Source organism: Euprymna scolopes, chromosome 2, assembly GCF_053919585.1.
Source record: "Euprymna scolopes isolate OS-2025 chromosome 2, ASM5391958v1, whole genome shotgun sequence".
NCBI lineage: Eukaryota > Metazoa > Mollusca > Cephalopoda > Sepiida > Sepiolidae > Euprymna > Euprymna scolopes.
The window spans coordinates 104,089,215-104,106,803 of NC_136483.1; the positions used below are offsets into that span (position 1 = coordinate 104,089,215).

At 32.7% G+C, this 17,589-nt stretch overlaps 1 protein-coding gene across 1 annotated transcript in view; it reads right to left on the reverse strand.

The window, feature by feature from the left end:
- Nucleotides 1-2,241: 2,241 nt before the first annotated feature.
- LOC145293737 (spliceosome associated factor 3, U4/U6 recycling protein-like) overlaps nt 2,242-17,589 on the reverse strand; it is an 87,766-nt gene continuing 72,418 nt past the window's right edge. The window contains exons 19-24 of the mRNA XM_080140196.1: nt 17,282-17,389; nt 14,704-14,793; nt 13,378-13,461; nt 12,169-12,338; nt 7,182-7,437; nt 2,242-2,488 (exon numbers count right to left, since the gene is read on the reverse strand). Of these exons, the coding sequence (XP_079996322.1) occupies nt 7,212-7,437; nt 12,169-12,338; nt 13,378-13,461; nt 14,704-14,793; nt 17,282-17,389 (678 nt within the window). The 3' untranslated portion in view covers nt 2,242-2,488; nt 7,182-7,211. The remainder of the gene's footprint in view (nt 2,489-7,181; nt 7,438-12,168; nt 12,339-13,377; nt 13,462-14,703; nt 14,794-17,281; nt 17,390-17,589) is intronic.

The window sequence follows — 17,589 nt, forward strand, 5'->3', positions numbered from 1 at the left end:
TTTATTTTTAAAAAAGAAAACAAAATTTTATAAAAGGAACAAAAAAGTGGGAGTCTTATATAAAAAAGAGATAACTCAATAGTTCAAACTCAAGATATTTGTAATGCCTACAAATTCCTATTAATTGATAAAAATGATTTCCTTTACTATAAAAAAAAAAAAAAACACCTTTTCAATTCACATCATTTTTAGAATATGCTATTCTTGTTCCATCATAGGTATGTAGATCATATAGATTTTTCTTTTTGTTAATATAGAGGGAGTTCTGCATAAGAACTGAACAACAAGACACACGAGATGGCCCAAGGAGATAAAAATAGATGGACATTGTTCTTAGCAACCCTAGCATTCTCTAAGCCCATATAAGCCTACATTTACATTTAAGAAATTTACTGCATTTATGATCCTACACTATTAAACATGTTAAGCTCAAAAGCATTCATTACTTTGGTTCTTCTTCATTAATAAACGGAAATCCAACAGCCACAAAAATGCGTTTTCATTATGAAAAAAAAAGACAAAAAACAATAACTAATTACTGTTTTTATCAATTTCAACAATTATCTAATTGTCAAGTTAAATATTTCTGCATTACATAAAACATACTTTTTACAAGTAGATGATTGCATGACATCCACCATTAATTGTAACAAGATGGTCAGAGTTACTTCTGACTTTATGCTGTTAATTTATGTTTTTGCAATTTTTTGAAAACTAGTGGTACTTATAGTTTAAGACATTAAAAAATTAAAATTATCGAAAAAAGTTTAAATTGTATGTATCTGTTATGGAATGAAGTTCTCTGAAAAAAAATTTCACTTAAATTTCATCAAGCAGTTTTTTTTTCTTTTTTTTCTTTTTTTTACAGCGGAAATACAAGTTATGATACCTAGCAAAACGTTCGATTTTTAGGAAGAAAAGCTAGTATCAAAAATGGGGAGGGAGTGTCGGCGTTTAAATGGAGTTATCTCCCCATGGTATGTTAAAAAAATTTCCAAGATATCTACTTTCAACATGCTGTCATAAAAACGTGTCTCCACTGTCAAAAAACTACTCGATCAAATTAATTGAATTTTTTTTTCCGGAGATCTTCAATTCAAAACGGATAAGTACACTATAGCCTTTTTTTTCAATATTTTCATTTTTTAATGTCTTGATTAAACTGTACAAGTACCAAACTATTTTCATTAATAATTAATTTTCTATCTTATTTTTTTTAATGATTTTTAGATATGTTCATTACCGCAACATGACAACTCAATAGATATCATTGGTTTCACTTGAAATTAAAGAATTTCAATTTTCAAATTTAGTACAATAACAAAGAAGAACCATTAATTCTTTGATATTCTATTCCAGCTTCTCTCAATTAAATCATACCTGAGAAGTGAAGAGAAATGTTACGACTACTGAATAACTGATTATTTACAGCATACACAAGAGACACTCATTCCATCATCAGACAATCGCAGTCACCAAAAGCCACCCAAATCAAGAAGGTTTGCCAAATCTATCCACTATGACACATGTGCAGCAAATGTAGGGTTACATCTGCTGTTTAACATCACAAAGTATTAATAAACTTTAGTTAGGATCCTTTGAGTTGCATCATGGACGCTCTACTTTAACAGCCTATGAGGATTACTGTATACCAATTGGAATCCAACAACTTATGCCGCATGCAGTGTTTGGCACATAACCAAATAAAAGCAGAACTTAAATAAAAAATTACAATAAGATTGTTTAATTTGTTTTTACTATTTGAATTTTCTGCTGATTATTTTTAGAACTGACTTTTTTTTTTATTAATATCTTAAAATATGTCTCAATTGCTTAATATCCTGTTTAAATGTCTGGAGTCTAAGATTAAAAGAAAAAAATTTAAATTAAAAAAAAAAAAAAAAAAAAAAAAAAATTAAGATTCTGAAGTTCTGTTTGAATATTCAGTGTAAAAATAAAAATTAATATAAAAAATAAATATTACAAAAAATTTAAAAAGCATTTTTCAGCCTGTTCTGAAATTAGTACTCCATGAAAACTAAAATGTATTCCAAATTATTTTCAGATATGCAAATAAATTAACCGTAAATATCTCTTCAAATATGTCTCACTTTGTTTAAGTTGATCTGGATTATTCCAGAGGAAAAATATGTTTCTTTGAAACAGTAATTTTCAAAACCATTGTAACTATGACAAAAAAACAAAAAAAAAAACAAAAAAAAACACAACATTACAATAAAATGTGTTCTTCAAATTCAACACTTTAATTTAAAGTATTAAATAGAAAAAAGAAAATCCCAAGAGACGATCAAAGAATTAGTAACATTTAACGGATTTTTCACATATTTTACAAAACGATACAATTGAAAAACAGAAAAGATTTCAGTTTTATCTTCTTTTTTTTTCCTTTAAAATTGTTTTCTTCTTTCACTGCATTCATTCTACTTTCATTTGTTCTTTGAAATTCAGCTTTATTAACCAAGTTTTCCTGAAAAAGAGTATTAAAAAAAAAAAAAAAATTTTTCTTTTTAAGAAATTTACATACTAATGAGAACCAAAGTAATAAAATCTGAAAATTGTAGTACAAATCTTGTCAGACTCAATTACAACTACCAAAATTTAATATGGATTTAAAAATGCAGGTTTAGATAGCCAAAATTTTAAAACCGTTCAACTCTGGCTCAGATTTTTTTTTTTTTTTTTTTTTTTTTAGTGATCACCACTTATCAAGGCCCGAAAAAGCCACTCAGGGATAAGGGTTATTGCAAGTACATTACGTTAGTGTGGAGATTTGATGAAGTGTTTACCCAAGGGGGCGGTTCATTAGGAATTTGTTAACATTGGACTTGAAGACATCCAAGTTGTAGTCCGGTGGAAGCAGGCAGACGGAACAGAGTTCCACAGGCGTGCAGTTCTAAGAAAGAAGCTTTGTTCATGGAATCCGCATTTTGATTTAGGCACAGATATAGAGTGGGGGAAATTTTTCACAGTGGATTCAGCTAGACGGGTGTTTTTCGTGAAAGATTGGCGAGGGGGGACCAGAGATAGGAGTTCAGACGAGCACCTGCCATGGAAATAACGATAAAACAAGGATAGGCTCGCAACGTCTCTTCTGTGGGAGAGAGGTTGCAGGGTAGAGAAAAGGGCATCCCCCACTAAGCCACGAAGTCTATTTTGTACTCTGCCAAGGCAGGATAGGCTGTTTTTAGCAGCTCCTGCCCAGATATGGCAACAGTATTCCATCCTTGGACGTACTTGGCTTTTATATAGATAGAGAATTGCATCAGTAGTGAGATATCTTCTGGAGCGGTAGAAGGATCCCACCATCTTTCCAGCGATTCACAAAATTTCCAGAGGTTTGACACCGACTCAGACTCCCACAATTATAAAAAGGCCCCAACGGGATAGAGTCAATATGTTCTCAGCCAATATTAACCTACAGTAGAACCCCAGGATACGGTGATCCTGGGATACAGTTTTTTAGGTTACGATGTGGAATACAATGTTTTTTCGGACCCTGGTTACGGTATTTGCTCCACCTTATGGTGTTATTTTATTTGATTATATACATGTGTACTATATACTATAGTGTATTGTTACAAATTTTTAATGCCGTATCCTGGGGTTCTACTGTATTAAAAAAAAATAAAAATAAAAAATAAAAAATGGAACAAAACTTATGTTAAATGAAACAGTTTCTTTTATGATTTCTGCTTTCTGTTTAGCAAAGTATTGAATACCACTTCTATGGTATGCATACTCCACCCAATATTACTATGGCAAAATTGAACCGGTTTGAATTGCTACTTGCAGGCATGCAACATGAATTACTGCTAGGTCAGAGAAAGTGGTAGTTGAAAAGCCAACGTCCTCAAAGAATGCTTGGACAGCTCCATTGGCATTCCCCCCCAGTAGGAGTGCCTTAGGTGATTAGCAATGAATTAACTTATTTTCAAGGGTTGAGAAGGCAAAGCCTGGGCAGGATAAAAGAAACATACATGTTTCAGCCAACAGAGAACTAGCTACTTTAACAATGGCCTAGACTCTACTGGCTTTTAGGCTGTCATTAATAGCAAAATATAGTTGAAATCAAGAAAAATCCTCCCGCCTGTATGTATGAAGGAAGGACAATGAAAAAAATAAATAAATAAAATGAAACTTGCATCTTATTTAGAATTCAACTTAAGAAAAAAAAAAATATATATAGAAAAATCTTTATGATGTACATACTCACCACGAAACAAAGAGGTCATATGCCAAAAATCATAAATTAATCAAGTAGTTTTTTTGTTTTTTTTTAACTAAGGAAATCAAATTATGACAGGCAAAACAGAAACTGCCATGTTTTAGAATGTGTTAAAATTAAGGCTGAAAACTCAATTTGACTATCAAGATTTTGTTATTAAATTATTAATCGCTAAAAAATCAAAATTTGGATTTTCATAGTTTAAAAAAAAAAAACTTAACAGATTTGTGTGATTTTTTTGGGAGGAATATGACATCTTTGTTTGGTGACAGTTACTATATACATTATAAAGTTTTGTCTGTATTTTTGTTTTTTCAATTAAATTGAATTGAATTCTACATGAGAACCAAAAACTAATCATTTTCAATTAAGAATTTAAAATGAAGAGAAAGATCCAAGTACATATGTGGAGAAAGAAGGCGACAGTAATTTTTATTCTATGGTAAAAGAAACTATCTAACTTTTCTGTTTCCTTTTATGAATGATTTAAAGTCAACGTTCATGGCAAGATGTAACATTTTCAGGTTTTAGAGAGAACTGTTATAAGAGGGAAAAGGAAGGCAAGGGCCGAGGGGGGAAGAGAAGAAACACCAAAAAAAAAAAAAACAGACAAGAAAAAGAAAAGGGAGGAAGAAAAGCAAAAAAAAAAAAAAAAAATGAAAATTCAGCTAAATTGCTATATGAAAATTCAGCTAAATTGCTATATGAAATAAGGAGGTAAATTTCTAGCAATATTCATAAATGACTTCCCTGACAAAATTGTCTGTGAGATGGGTATATATGCTGATGACACCACGCTCTAGAAAAGACATGATAGGAAACAAATGAACACATATCTACAGAAATGGCAGACATACTAGAGGATGACCTCCGATCTGTAGTGGAATGGGGACAAAAATGGATGGTCACATTCAATGCTGCCAAAACTGAACTTGTTTCCTTCAATAATTACAAGAAAACTTCTCTACCACCAATAGCAATGATTATCTGAAAGTACATCTTTTAAACTCCTTGGCCTAACGGTTACAGGAAACACGAGTTGGAACAATTACATTGAGAGTATTGCCAGGATCGCTGCGAAGAAAGTAGGTCTCTCTACCATGCTAGAAAGCTACTAACGCCCGAAAGTACCCTGCACCTCTATAAGGCCACCATTCACCCGTGTATGGAGTATTGTCATATTTGGGCTGGTGCATCTGCTACTAGTCTCTCGCTCCTAGACAAGGTTCAAAAGAGAGTCGCCAATCTGATAGGCCCTGAACGGTCATCTAAGCTTCAGCCTCATCGACGAAATGTTGCATCCCTCTGCCTGTTCTACAAGTACTTTAACAGTGAATGCTCTGATGAACTGCTCGCACTTGTACCCCCCCCCGACGTAAATACCCCCGACAAACACGAAAAGCAGATAAATCACACCCCTTCACAGTAGAGATCCCTAGATGTAAGAGCCTTCTACTCCAGTAGTTTCTTCCCCAGAACCGCTAGACTCTGGAATTCCCTTCCGGGTCTCTGCTTCCCCAACTGTACTGACATGCAGAAGTTTAGTGTAATGTGAACCGACATCTTGCTGCCCAACTCCCTACACAGTACCCTTGATGCCTATGTCCCCCTATAACAAAGTGGCAATGTGCCTTGTTTGGGGTGAAAAAAAAAAAAAAAAAAAAAAAAAATTTGCCAGAAATCAGCTTTTTCTTATTTAGCAATGGATTTTGACTAAAAAGCAGAGAATTCCATTGGTGGGACGGTTTAGTGAGGTAAGCAGATATCTGCTTTTTACAGATTAAAAAATAAAATAAAAATGGAATTCCACTAAAAAATTGAGAACTCATTGTTAAGCAACAAATAAAAAAAAAATATTAGAATGGAATTGTCGATGTAAGGTGAAGATTAAGTAGTGTGGAATTTTCCAATTGAAACTCAAATCTGATGTTGCGAATGAGCAGGGAAAATCTTGTTTCTTTAGACGGAACTCACAAAGAGAAATTTGGTTTTGGATAGCTACTTCTCTCTCCATAGGGAAAGAGAGTGTGATCGGTATTTTACGAGTGTATATATATATATATATATATATATATATACATACATACACACAAATAAAACCGCCAAGATTGAGAACATGTTTGAAACACCAAAGAGAAAAGTGGCCTTTTCACTAGGAACAGAGTGTAGTATCTGTTCTGATGCTACATTTCATCTTTCCTAACCTCAGTCAGTGAATAAATCTTTGTAGGCTGAGGCAATTTTTATATTTGTTTCAATTCAGTTTTTTTTTTTTTTTTTTTTTTTTTGAGAGCTGGATTTACTTCCTATCATCCTTGTGTCTAATTCTGCTCTCGTGAGGAAAGTAACAAGGGAAATCGAAACAAAAATTAATGTAAGATAACTCCCAGGCAACAAAAGATAGATATAGATAGTTTATATATAATGTGTGTGTAATATCATAAAAATATTTTTTTCACGAAGGTGTCACCACACATCAAGACCCAAAAGCCACTCAAGCATAATATTAAATGAGTGCCAGGTAGATGGTGAGGTAACACCATTAGGATTGGTAATGATGGTAATTGGGTAGAATTTGATTAAAAGGGCGGATCAATAAGAATTTGTTTACAATGGACTTGAAAAGGATTATGTTGTAGTTAATCGAGTAACAGTTCTGCAGCACTGTTCCACAGATGGGCAATTCTAAGAAAGAAACTTTGTTCATGAAAGATTCGTTTAGTTATGAGCATTTTACAAGAGGGGACTATAGATTGACGCTCAGTCACGCACCGGCCATGAAAATAATGATAGAGTAGAGAAAGACTAGCAACTTCTCTTCTGTAAGAAAGAGAAAAGGGCGTCGTCCATTAGATTTTGAAGTTTGGTTATTCTAGAAATCAAGCAATGCACATTTTTGAGAAAGACAAAAAAACAAAAAAAAACTGTTACATACTTTCAGATCCAAAATGGCGTCCTTTGTTGATCATGGTTTCAGTAAGAGCTGTCTAAAGTCATCGTTGCTCATACGTTGTGTAGCACTAGAAGATGATGATGATGAAGATACTGATGAGGATGATGATAGGGAATCCATTTTCTGACCATTTTTACTGCTGTGTAAAGTGCTGCCATTAGCATTGTTTGGGGCAAGGCCCTTCCCTCGTTGTAAAGCTCGAGGCACCAAAGATACCATCGTCCGGGCCTTTCCTCGTCTGAAAATAGATATGCAAAAGAAAATGTAAAATTAATTCAGAGATACTTTCAGATATATATGCGCATGCATTACCAAAAGATCAGAACAATATTGGTACCGTTGGTTTCAAATCCAAACAAAGAGGACCTATACTTGGTCGCCTACGTTGAAAGTTGAACTCTTTTTCAGCTTTTGATTTTCTCTAACACGTAAATGATAAGACATGGTTATAGTCAGCTAATGTACTTAACTGACAGTGTTGCTGCTACTAGAAACGGTGACGAGGCAAATCAGTTCCTTCACTTTTTTTTCTCTCATACCTATATCTCCCCTGTACATGTACTCTTGTGTTTATTACATTTTCCCCCCGATCTTTTTTATCTAATAATCATTGGAAAGTTGTTTTTTTTTTCGGTTTGAAATTAGTTTTATTTCTTTTTAAAGAATTATTAACACTTTTTGCACTCTTTTCTGTTAAAGTATTATTGAGAACATGCTAAAAAAAATTTTAATAAGAATTATTGAAATTATTAAAAGTGAAAATCTAATATATAAAAGGCTATATGTCTGTCTGTCTGTCTCCATATTTTAAAACTCTCTTCCAAAACTAAAAGTCGCTGAGCGGCACAAGGGGCCGAAAATGGTTGGATTTTTTATGGACCGTTCTTTTATGGGTCTTTAGCTAATTAAAATACTTTTTAAGGGGTCAAAAATGAAAATCGTTATACATTTTGTACGTTCATAGTTTATTTTTAATCAGTTCATCTGTGTCACGTTAGTATGGTGGTAACGTCACCAGCTTTGAATGCTACAGTTTTGCTTTTGGTTTAGATTTTAGCCGATGACACTCAAATACTTTTTTTTTTTGTACTTTTGAAATCATGACTATAATATTACATACAAAATCTGGACAAGTTAAAATATATTTAAGCATATTTTACGACCATGCATGAATAAAATAAAAAGTTAAAAGTTTATCAATATTTGAAGCACTTATATCATACTAGCCTGGGTGCCCCGGGTGTTGAGCAAAAAAAAAAAAAGGTAGTAGGCAGGCAGGCTTGAACTTGTGATGAGAAGGCGAAAAAGAAAGTGAATGGAAACCTTACGTCTTACCATCACTCCATGACGCGACCAGAAGTTCGGAACGTTGAAATTAGTAAAGTCATTCCAACCAATATGATGACTTGCAAAAATGGCGATGCAGAAAAAAAAAGAAACAAAACAAAAAAACGACCCTCTTTGTAGAAAAATGCCCAGTTGAGGGTGAAGGAATTAATGTTTTTAGCCAATTTTTCAATATTTGTCGTCTGAAAGGTAGAGCTTCAAAACAATACTGATCTTATGAAAATCCGTCGCCTCTGTTGAAAGTTTTAGGCAGACATACAAACATGCATGCATACATAAACAGACAGGTGAGAGATTTATATTATAGACTAGCTGGGGTGCCTGGCGTTGCCTGGGTGTTTAGCTGGTGTAGTAAGGACCGGGGGGGGGGGAGAATCAAAACAACAGTAGGTAGAGGTGTTATATAAAAAAAAAAAAAAGTGGTAGTAGGCAGGCAGGCAGGCTCGACCCCATAATGCAAAGGAGAAAAAAAAGGTTAAAAAAAATGTGACATCTTAGCTGATGTCTCGATGGTCCAACCGGAAGTCAAGAGCAATTAAATTAAGTGAAGTCAATCCAACAGTGATGATGACTTGCAAAAAATCGACCCCTCCTTGTAAAAAACTGCCCAGTTGAGGGTAAAGGAATTAATGGTTTTGTCCAATTTTCGGTATTTGTTTGAGACATCGAGCTTCAAAATAATACCGATTTTGTCAGGATCCGTCGCCTCTGTCAAAAGTTTTTGCGAGATATACATACATACATATATATACACATTTAAACAGACATGAGAGATTTATATTATAGACTAGCAGGGCTACCCGGCGTTGCTCGGGACTATATAAACAATGAGAAAATTGAAGTTGATTTTGAACATATTTGTTATTCTTAGGATAGAGGAATTTTTAATGTCTATGTATCATTTGCTATTTCGAGCAAAAGAATATTTTACCTACCCTAGGACGAGTATTACACGTATGAAATAGTTGTACCTTACCTAGGATAAGTAATTTACCACATGTACATGAAATTTTACCTTTGCGAATATACAACACATATTTAAAATAATTTTACCTATCCTCGGACAGGTAATGTAAGTATATATATGAAATAATTTCACATACTCTCGACTCATATTGTACTCACTATGGTTGGTAGCATCAATATAGTCAAGGCATTTGATGGCTTTTATGATTAGTTGTGGAATAGTGAAATAAAATAAACACTGGTAATTGTATAAAATGTGATGTTAAGAGTATGAAGAGGATCGGAGTTACCACCATGTAACTCTAGTGATTCTTTTGCATTGCTCTTTTTGCAAACAAATCTCCATTATCTTTTTGTCATGTTAAGGTACCATTAAAAAAAAACCTATTCAACATAAAAATCCTTTAGTGACTTCTTGACCACTCTGTATAATTGAGACCTAGGCCTCACTTGGATCATTATTTGTTCCAATCCATGGCGCTTTAATTTTTTTATTTACTTATGAATTAGCAAGGCTAAAAGCTACTTGAGGAGGATATGATTGAAAAATAATGAATGAAAGAAATAAATTCTGATAAGTTACAAGGATGGTTTGTTCTTGGAAAGAAACCGATGCTAAGCACATTGAAGAAAAAAAGTTTTGTGCAGCGATGTTAATAAAACGAGTTCTTGCTGTAAATGTTTTACAGAGATTGGAACTCAGTCGAGCACTTTCCATCGGAATAACACTCATGAGAAAGATAATGTCTCTTCTGTGCGGAAGCAGCTGTAGAGATAACTTTTCCACAAAATTTTGAACTCTGAACAAATTAAAGATGTGGCAGAAGTACACCATTTGAGGGCATGTCCAACTCTTGCATAGCAAAAAAGTTGCATCAGGAGTCGGATACTTTCTGTGGCAATAGAATTATCCAACCATTTTCCCCAACAACTTCAGCAACAAATTGGTTGATTATTAATGGCATATCAACCGTTTTAAGGTTATTTAATGCCACATCCAGTTATTTTGATAAAACTTTTTATGCTGCAAGTTCTTTCTATTTTCAAATATTTATTCATGATGTTTATATGACACTATGGTGTCATGAGTGCATACAGTGAGGTGCATATTTCAGTGAGAGAGGTTTGACCGGACGGGATGGGGTGAGGAGTGCCGAGAAATGCAAAACCTTAACTAGGAAAATAGGACCAACCGCCGATATGTCATTATGGGCCTGTTAAAGGCAAAGCAGATGTTGAGCATATTGTCTCAGAAATGGACACAGATTTGGAATTATCTACGACATGTCAAAAGAGATGGTCGTATTAAAAGTGACATTAGATGATAACGGACCACACACACAGTGCGGGGCAAAGCAAACCCCTGGGGACTGCCAATAGATATCAGTGTGAGCAACCACCCCCTCCCAGGAAAGGGAGAGAAAGAGGTGTTGAGTGGATAAGACGAAGGGTAAGCTCTGAGAGGAAGGAAGAAAGGGTGTTTTTAACCACTCTCTGAAGGAGAGGTGGGGAAAAGGGGTTGGAATTAGAAAAAGAAATTCTAAAGAGAGTAGAGTCATAGCTAGCAAACTGAATGGCTGGGCTGGTCAAGCGCTCCCGATTTGGGAGCCCTTGGGGCCTGATGTTATTAGGTTAACTAGCCTGTGTTAATGGGAAATCTGTGACTTTACTGGTCTGGTCTTACATCGTTTCACTGCTATAGTCAGTCACCTCAATTTAAACAGTAGCTGTAATTAAGTAATGAAATTAATAAATAGTTTGTTATTGTTATAAACCGGAATTCTGATTGTTTGTGGTGAAGACTCTTCATTTTACAGCAAGCCGCAAGGACCAGCGGAGTGATCGATGTACCCGGAGACTACACGGGATAGAAGACAATTCGGTCGAGAGGCAAAGTGCTCCCCCATGAAAACACAGCGGGTGAAGACGATCAACAGGCCAACTTGTGATGGGACAATGTACGATCGAAAGAACACCTGTCATATCGGGTGGGGTCCGACGAGGTCAAGGACACCCGGTGTGGTTGGTGCAGTATCGGTCTCATTATATTTGGTTTGGTTGTTTTACAATTGTTGTTTTGATATTTGACTTTGTAGAACATGATTGAGTTTTGTAAAGGGAAAGAAAAAGGTTGATAACAAATGTTTGATGCATTTTAGGTCAGACAGCTTGATCTGGTAGCACTAGAGCAACAGATTTGATATGTTTTTCCATTTTTCGATCTGAAGTGAAACGATCCTTTTTGCACTTGTGTGATGCTTTAGCATCAGCAGGAAAGAGGGGGGGTTACAAGACAATGGCGTCTACTTCAAATGCTCTGTTGCTTTTGTCTTATTTGATGATTAACGGAAAATAAAGTTACCAAAACATTCCAGAAGTTTTAACTTATTCTTGAATACAAGTTAACATGATTAAACAAAATAAAAATTTTTAAGAAAGTTGGGGGGGGGGGGGTTAATTTAAAAGAAAAAAATTTTTTTTTTTAAATAAAAAAAAAACAAAAAAAAGAAAAATCACAAAAATGCCTCATTTAGGTTTGAATGTTAGAAAAATCTGACGATTTTCTGTGAATCATTTTCTGTGGTTGTGCACAACAATGATGGATTTGTTGAACTGTGTTGTAGATTAATTGGAATCAAAAACTATTTCTACTTACAGTTCTGTTTCCTTTTTGCCGCCACCAAGAGTTGGTGTTGAAGAGGAATTGTCCTGAAACCTTTGCATCACGGGTGGTTTCCTACTGGGTGGATTACTAATTGATACTGATATGGTGTGCTCGCCAATCTTGAGGCCGTCTGTCTGTAACACTGCTTTAGCGGCATCAGCCTGAATAACAAGAGAAAAGGAAGTATTTAAAGAAATAAAGATAAGCAGTGGAGATCTGATACAGGGATCGGAGGAAAGAAATCGATATTAATATAGTGATAATTGCAATCTTTTCAATAAAATTGCCCAGAAATGAATATAAATGAAATCAAGTTGCTCTGTGTGGGTGCGTTTTTATTTTCACTTAAAAAAATTCAGAAAACAGACACCCTTTCCCCTTTTTCTACATACTGTTGCTAACAAGAGTTATTGTTGCTCCCTTTTGGAACTCTTGCATATGTCTTGTATATCTTTCTAGTTAGTTTAGTTAGAATTAATTTCCATGAGAATTTATCAGCAAATATTTTAAGTAATGTTTAATAATTTATCTTTTTTTGTATTAAATTACTTTAATTACGATAAATAACAAAAATATTGCATATATGAAAAAAAAAATAATAAAATAAAAATAAAATTATGATTGAACAACACTAAACATCAATTTATTAAAAACTGTTTAAAAAATAGTCATGCAAATTAAGCATGGAAAGAGCTCTTTGGGCTTTTCATTGCTTACATATAAGATTGTTGATTTATTTATTTATTTATTTTTTTATTTATTAGCGATTCTGTAGTATTTTTTTTTCATTCCTTGAGCACTTTTTTAGAGAAGTTATCTACTCTTTGTTTACATTCTAGTCGCTTCCCCAATTTGGGACATATTTTTTGTAATTATTAATTCATTATTTAAATATTTTTATGTGCATGTTTATGGATAACTTACTTTTATGCAGGTAAAAATATTTAAATAGTTAATAAATTTATTCATATATATATATATATATATATATATATATATATATATATATTACATACACACACACAAACACATATACACTATTTTCAAGTTCTATGTTGTATTATAGATTTAGATAGCATTAACCCATTTTGATAATGTAGGAATGGTAAACGAAAGAAAATCGTGCATATATTTATGTCGATGAATATAACTGTGTGTATGCATGTTGTTTCTCGTATTATCCCGTTGTAAGATACTTACAGAATCTTCATATTCCACATAGGCTAATCCTTTTGGAGCACCATTCCTATAAGTGACAAGCCGCACATCTTTCAAAGTGCCATACTAAAGAAAAACAAAAGAAAACTTTTAAAAATTCTTGCAAATAACTTTATAAAAATAAAAAAATAAAATTGCACCAATTTTAATTGGATCAATGATTAAATTCCAGAAACACTGATTGAATCTGATATTACACCATGAAAGGAGAAAAATTTGATAATTTTAGCAAAATTGTTTAAAATCTTATACCTTTCATCAGGATAGTATGGCTAAGATCTAAGTATGAAAGTAAAATCTACAAAATAAATGTGGTACATATTTCCAAGATGAAGCATTTTGTTAGAGAGGAATTTATATATATATATATATATATATATATATATATATAAATATAAATTAAATGTTCATAAGAAATACAAAGTAAAATAAGAAAATAAAAATCAATCTAAATTCAAAATGAAAAAAGGGAAATAACCAAAAGAAAATAAGGAAAATATTTTTTTTTTGTTATCAGAGCGAAACTTGAAAATCGAAACGTTGAATTTCAAGTAAAACTAATCGTATCTAATTAACTGTCATGTCACAGTAATGAAAATATCCAAATATTAAAAATTACGAAAAACGATGAGGTAGAAAATTAATTATGAAAATAGATTTGCAAAAGCAAAAAAAATTAAAAAAAAAAAAAAAATTCTAATTTTAAAAGGGAGGTAATTTTCTGAAAACTGAAAACCTTTGGTCAATTTAGCAAAACTTAATCTTCGCTAATTGTCTTAGAAAACTATATCATTAATAACTAATTTTCTACCTTGATTTTTTTTTTTTTAGTAATTTTCAGGTAACATATCAATTAAGTAGATACCATTGGTTTTACTTGAAATTCAATATTTCAATTTTTGCTATTATGAAGAAGAACTGGAAAAAGAAAAATAAAGAGAAAAGAAACAATGATAAAAACAAAACAGCAAAAAGAAAGATTAAGTTAAGTAGTTTCGTTTTATGACACATCAACCCTTTTCAGGTTATTTAATGCTGAATCATGTCGTTTTGATGAAAGTCTTGAGGCTTCAATTTCTTTCTATTTTCAAATATTTATTTGTGGTGTTTGGTTTGGGTTGGTCGTTTTATAGTAGAAAATTTTTGTTTTTCACTTTGCAGAACACGAGTTTTGCGAATGGAAAGGAAACAAAAAAAAAAAAAAACATTGTTTGGTGCATTATAGGTAAAGAAGCCAATATTCTTTAGACATCCGATTCTGATAGCACCAGAAAAAAAAAAAAAAAAAAAAAAAAAAAAGGGGCTTACTTCTTTAAAAATTGTGTTTAAAGCATCTTTGGAAGTAGTGAAGGGAAGACCTTTAACAAAAAGTTTGTTCTGTTCCATGGATGTCGCAAACTGAAGAAACAAAAAAATACATAGAAACATTTTGATTAAAAAGAACAAAAACAAAAAAAAAATTCAACTAATTAGAAATGGTGAAATTGCAGAGGTAACAAGCAAATGCTTGCTAAAAAATATTATAGTTCTTAATTTTTGAGATTGAGAGGGCTGATTGTATTTGTTTTGATCGAACTATTGTTCTCATCTTGAGTGTTATTTGTGCAACGTTTTGGTTGGTGTAGCCTCCGACCAGTGTCAGGCATTTTGGAAAAGAAAGGAGAAAAGTTACTGGCTCCCTTTCTTTTCCAAAATGCCTGGTGAAGGTTGGAGGAGGCTACACCGATCGAAACATTGCACAAATAACACTCAAGATGAGAACAATAGTTCAATCAAAACAACTAATACATAAAAAATATTAAGTACTCTTTTTTAATGAATATATGCTTAAAATTTGTATTTACATGTAAACACGTCAAAATATAATTTTTGACTGTTACTTCTGTGCTAATTCTTATTTGAATCTTGTAAATTAATGAAATTGTATTCTTTTTTAAAAAGTGATCAGTAGGGATTTCCATTGCTTGCCAGAGAATTGGTTACATCATCATTTTATGCATATTTTATGAAGCTATTTATAGGCATTGGTTATTAATGGATAAAATAAATAATACTTCAGTATAAATAATGTTAAAATTCCGAGGGGTGGGAGAGTAATACAGTTCATTTCGATTTCATTAAGTGAAATGGGGGGGGGGGGCCTCACATGAAAATAATTTTCCTAATCCTCTAACCCACATATGCAATAGAAATATTAACAAAGCAGTATTGGAAAATGCTGAACCCAAACTAGTTTTTACACTTAGTCTGTTGCGTCTTATGGCAATGAGGCAAAAAAAACTTTTGTATTAAATAACTTTTAAAAATTTTTTTTATTTTTGTTCCAGCTCAGAGTTTTTCCCTTTTTGGGCAGTTAGATGTACCCCAAATTAAGAACAGACCTTATGTCAAAATTTGGTCTTCTGGGGAGGCAAGTACAATGTTAAAATAACGTTATTTAATAACCCATTCTTAACATGGGGAGGGTGGGGGCATAAAATTCTGCATTTTAATCTAACAATTACTATAAAATAAACGCAACTACTGATAAAAATTAAGTTAACTCGCAAATCGTAATCACCCTAAAAGAAGGTAAAGTTTGAGTATCTTACCCACTTCTCTTAAAATGCTACCAAAGGCAAGATAAGTTACTCTTCTACCTGTATATTTTGTATTTTCATCTAACAATGTACTGAATACAAGTACTGGCAAAAATGAATATAACTTGAAATTCCCCGTGTAAATTTTGATGATCGCACAGAAGCCCAAGTCAAAATCTAGTATGGTTCAACAGCTTAAAAAAGATGTCCAAAGAAGGAATTAAAAAAATAAATAAATAAATAAAAAATAAAATAAATAGTGGATGATTAATTTTCTATATAAAATGAACTCAATAATTTCGCACACTTTATCTGTGCCTAAACCTAAATGTAGATTCCATGATCAAAGCTTCTTTCTTAGAACTGCACACCTGTGGAACTCTTCCGATTGCCTGCTTTCCAGCTGACTACAATCGGATTATCTTCAAGTCCAACATAAACAAGTTCTTGATGACCCCCCGCCCCTGTAATCCAATTTACAAAATTCCCACTACTTATGTTTACTATGCTTTAAACACATTGACTAATGTATATCCCCCGCCAAAATAAAAAAAAGGTAACAGTTCAATTAGTAGCAATTGCTGTTGTAGAAGTAGTGGCATCATGAATTTCGTTTCCTCTCTGAACTGCCATCGTCATAGTCGTGATGGTATGTAGATCTTTCTTCTTAGCTAGGCAGTTGTAATTGTAATGCAATAAGAAAACAAAAAAACAACAAAAAAAAAACAGCCCACCATTATTTTGCTCTGAGGCTTTTACATTCTTTGCTTTACTTTAATAAATACAATCATATTTACATGCAGTAGTTACATTGCTATTACATAGTATTATTCACCCATTCTCCAATGTAATGCAGGAAGGTAATGAAGATAGTGCTTTGAAAAAGGCATCTGTATTCATTCAACCTTACGACCAAAGAGAATGCTTTCACCGTCTTCTTTGCTACATGTCATAACCTGAAAAAAATCGGTTTAATTTCTACTCCCAGATTTAGATCATTAACAGACATTCAAATATAGAATTTTTATTTTTAACTAGTATCTACTTGACATTGCCTGGTAGTGTTTCATACCTGCAATTTATGCATGCGATTTTTTTTAAAAACTATGCCATTTCGGTTTTTTTTTTTTTTTCATCAATATTTTCTGAAAAACAAAAAACGCAGTTAGTCTGTAGTAAGGAATCTATTCCTATAGCTTAAATACCTCATTCTAGAAAAGAAAACTGTATGAGGAGAAAAACGGTTTAATCAAATGGAATAAAAAAAAAAAAAAAAAAAAGGAATAATAGTCTGTTTAAGAACTTACTTTGAATTGATGCGTCTTCGAGACGGTTCGATCCTCACACTCAGATACAAACATGGGTCGGCCATGAACCGATTCTCTGTCCATTGCCAATGCTTTCTTTACTGAATCCTGTTGAAAAATAATCCATTTTTTTTTTTTAATGTATCGCTTTATTGTGCAAAGGTTGGCAACAGGAATTTTTGCCGCTGACAAAAAGATATTTGATATAAAATGTGTTCAATTGATTTATTTTTAACCAATTCATTTCTTGTCAATTGGTTTTGAAAATTTAGTTGAAATTATTTAAAAATTTTCCCTGATCAACCAGA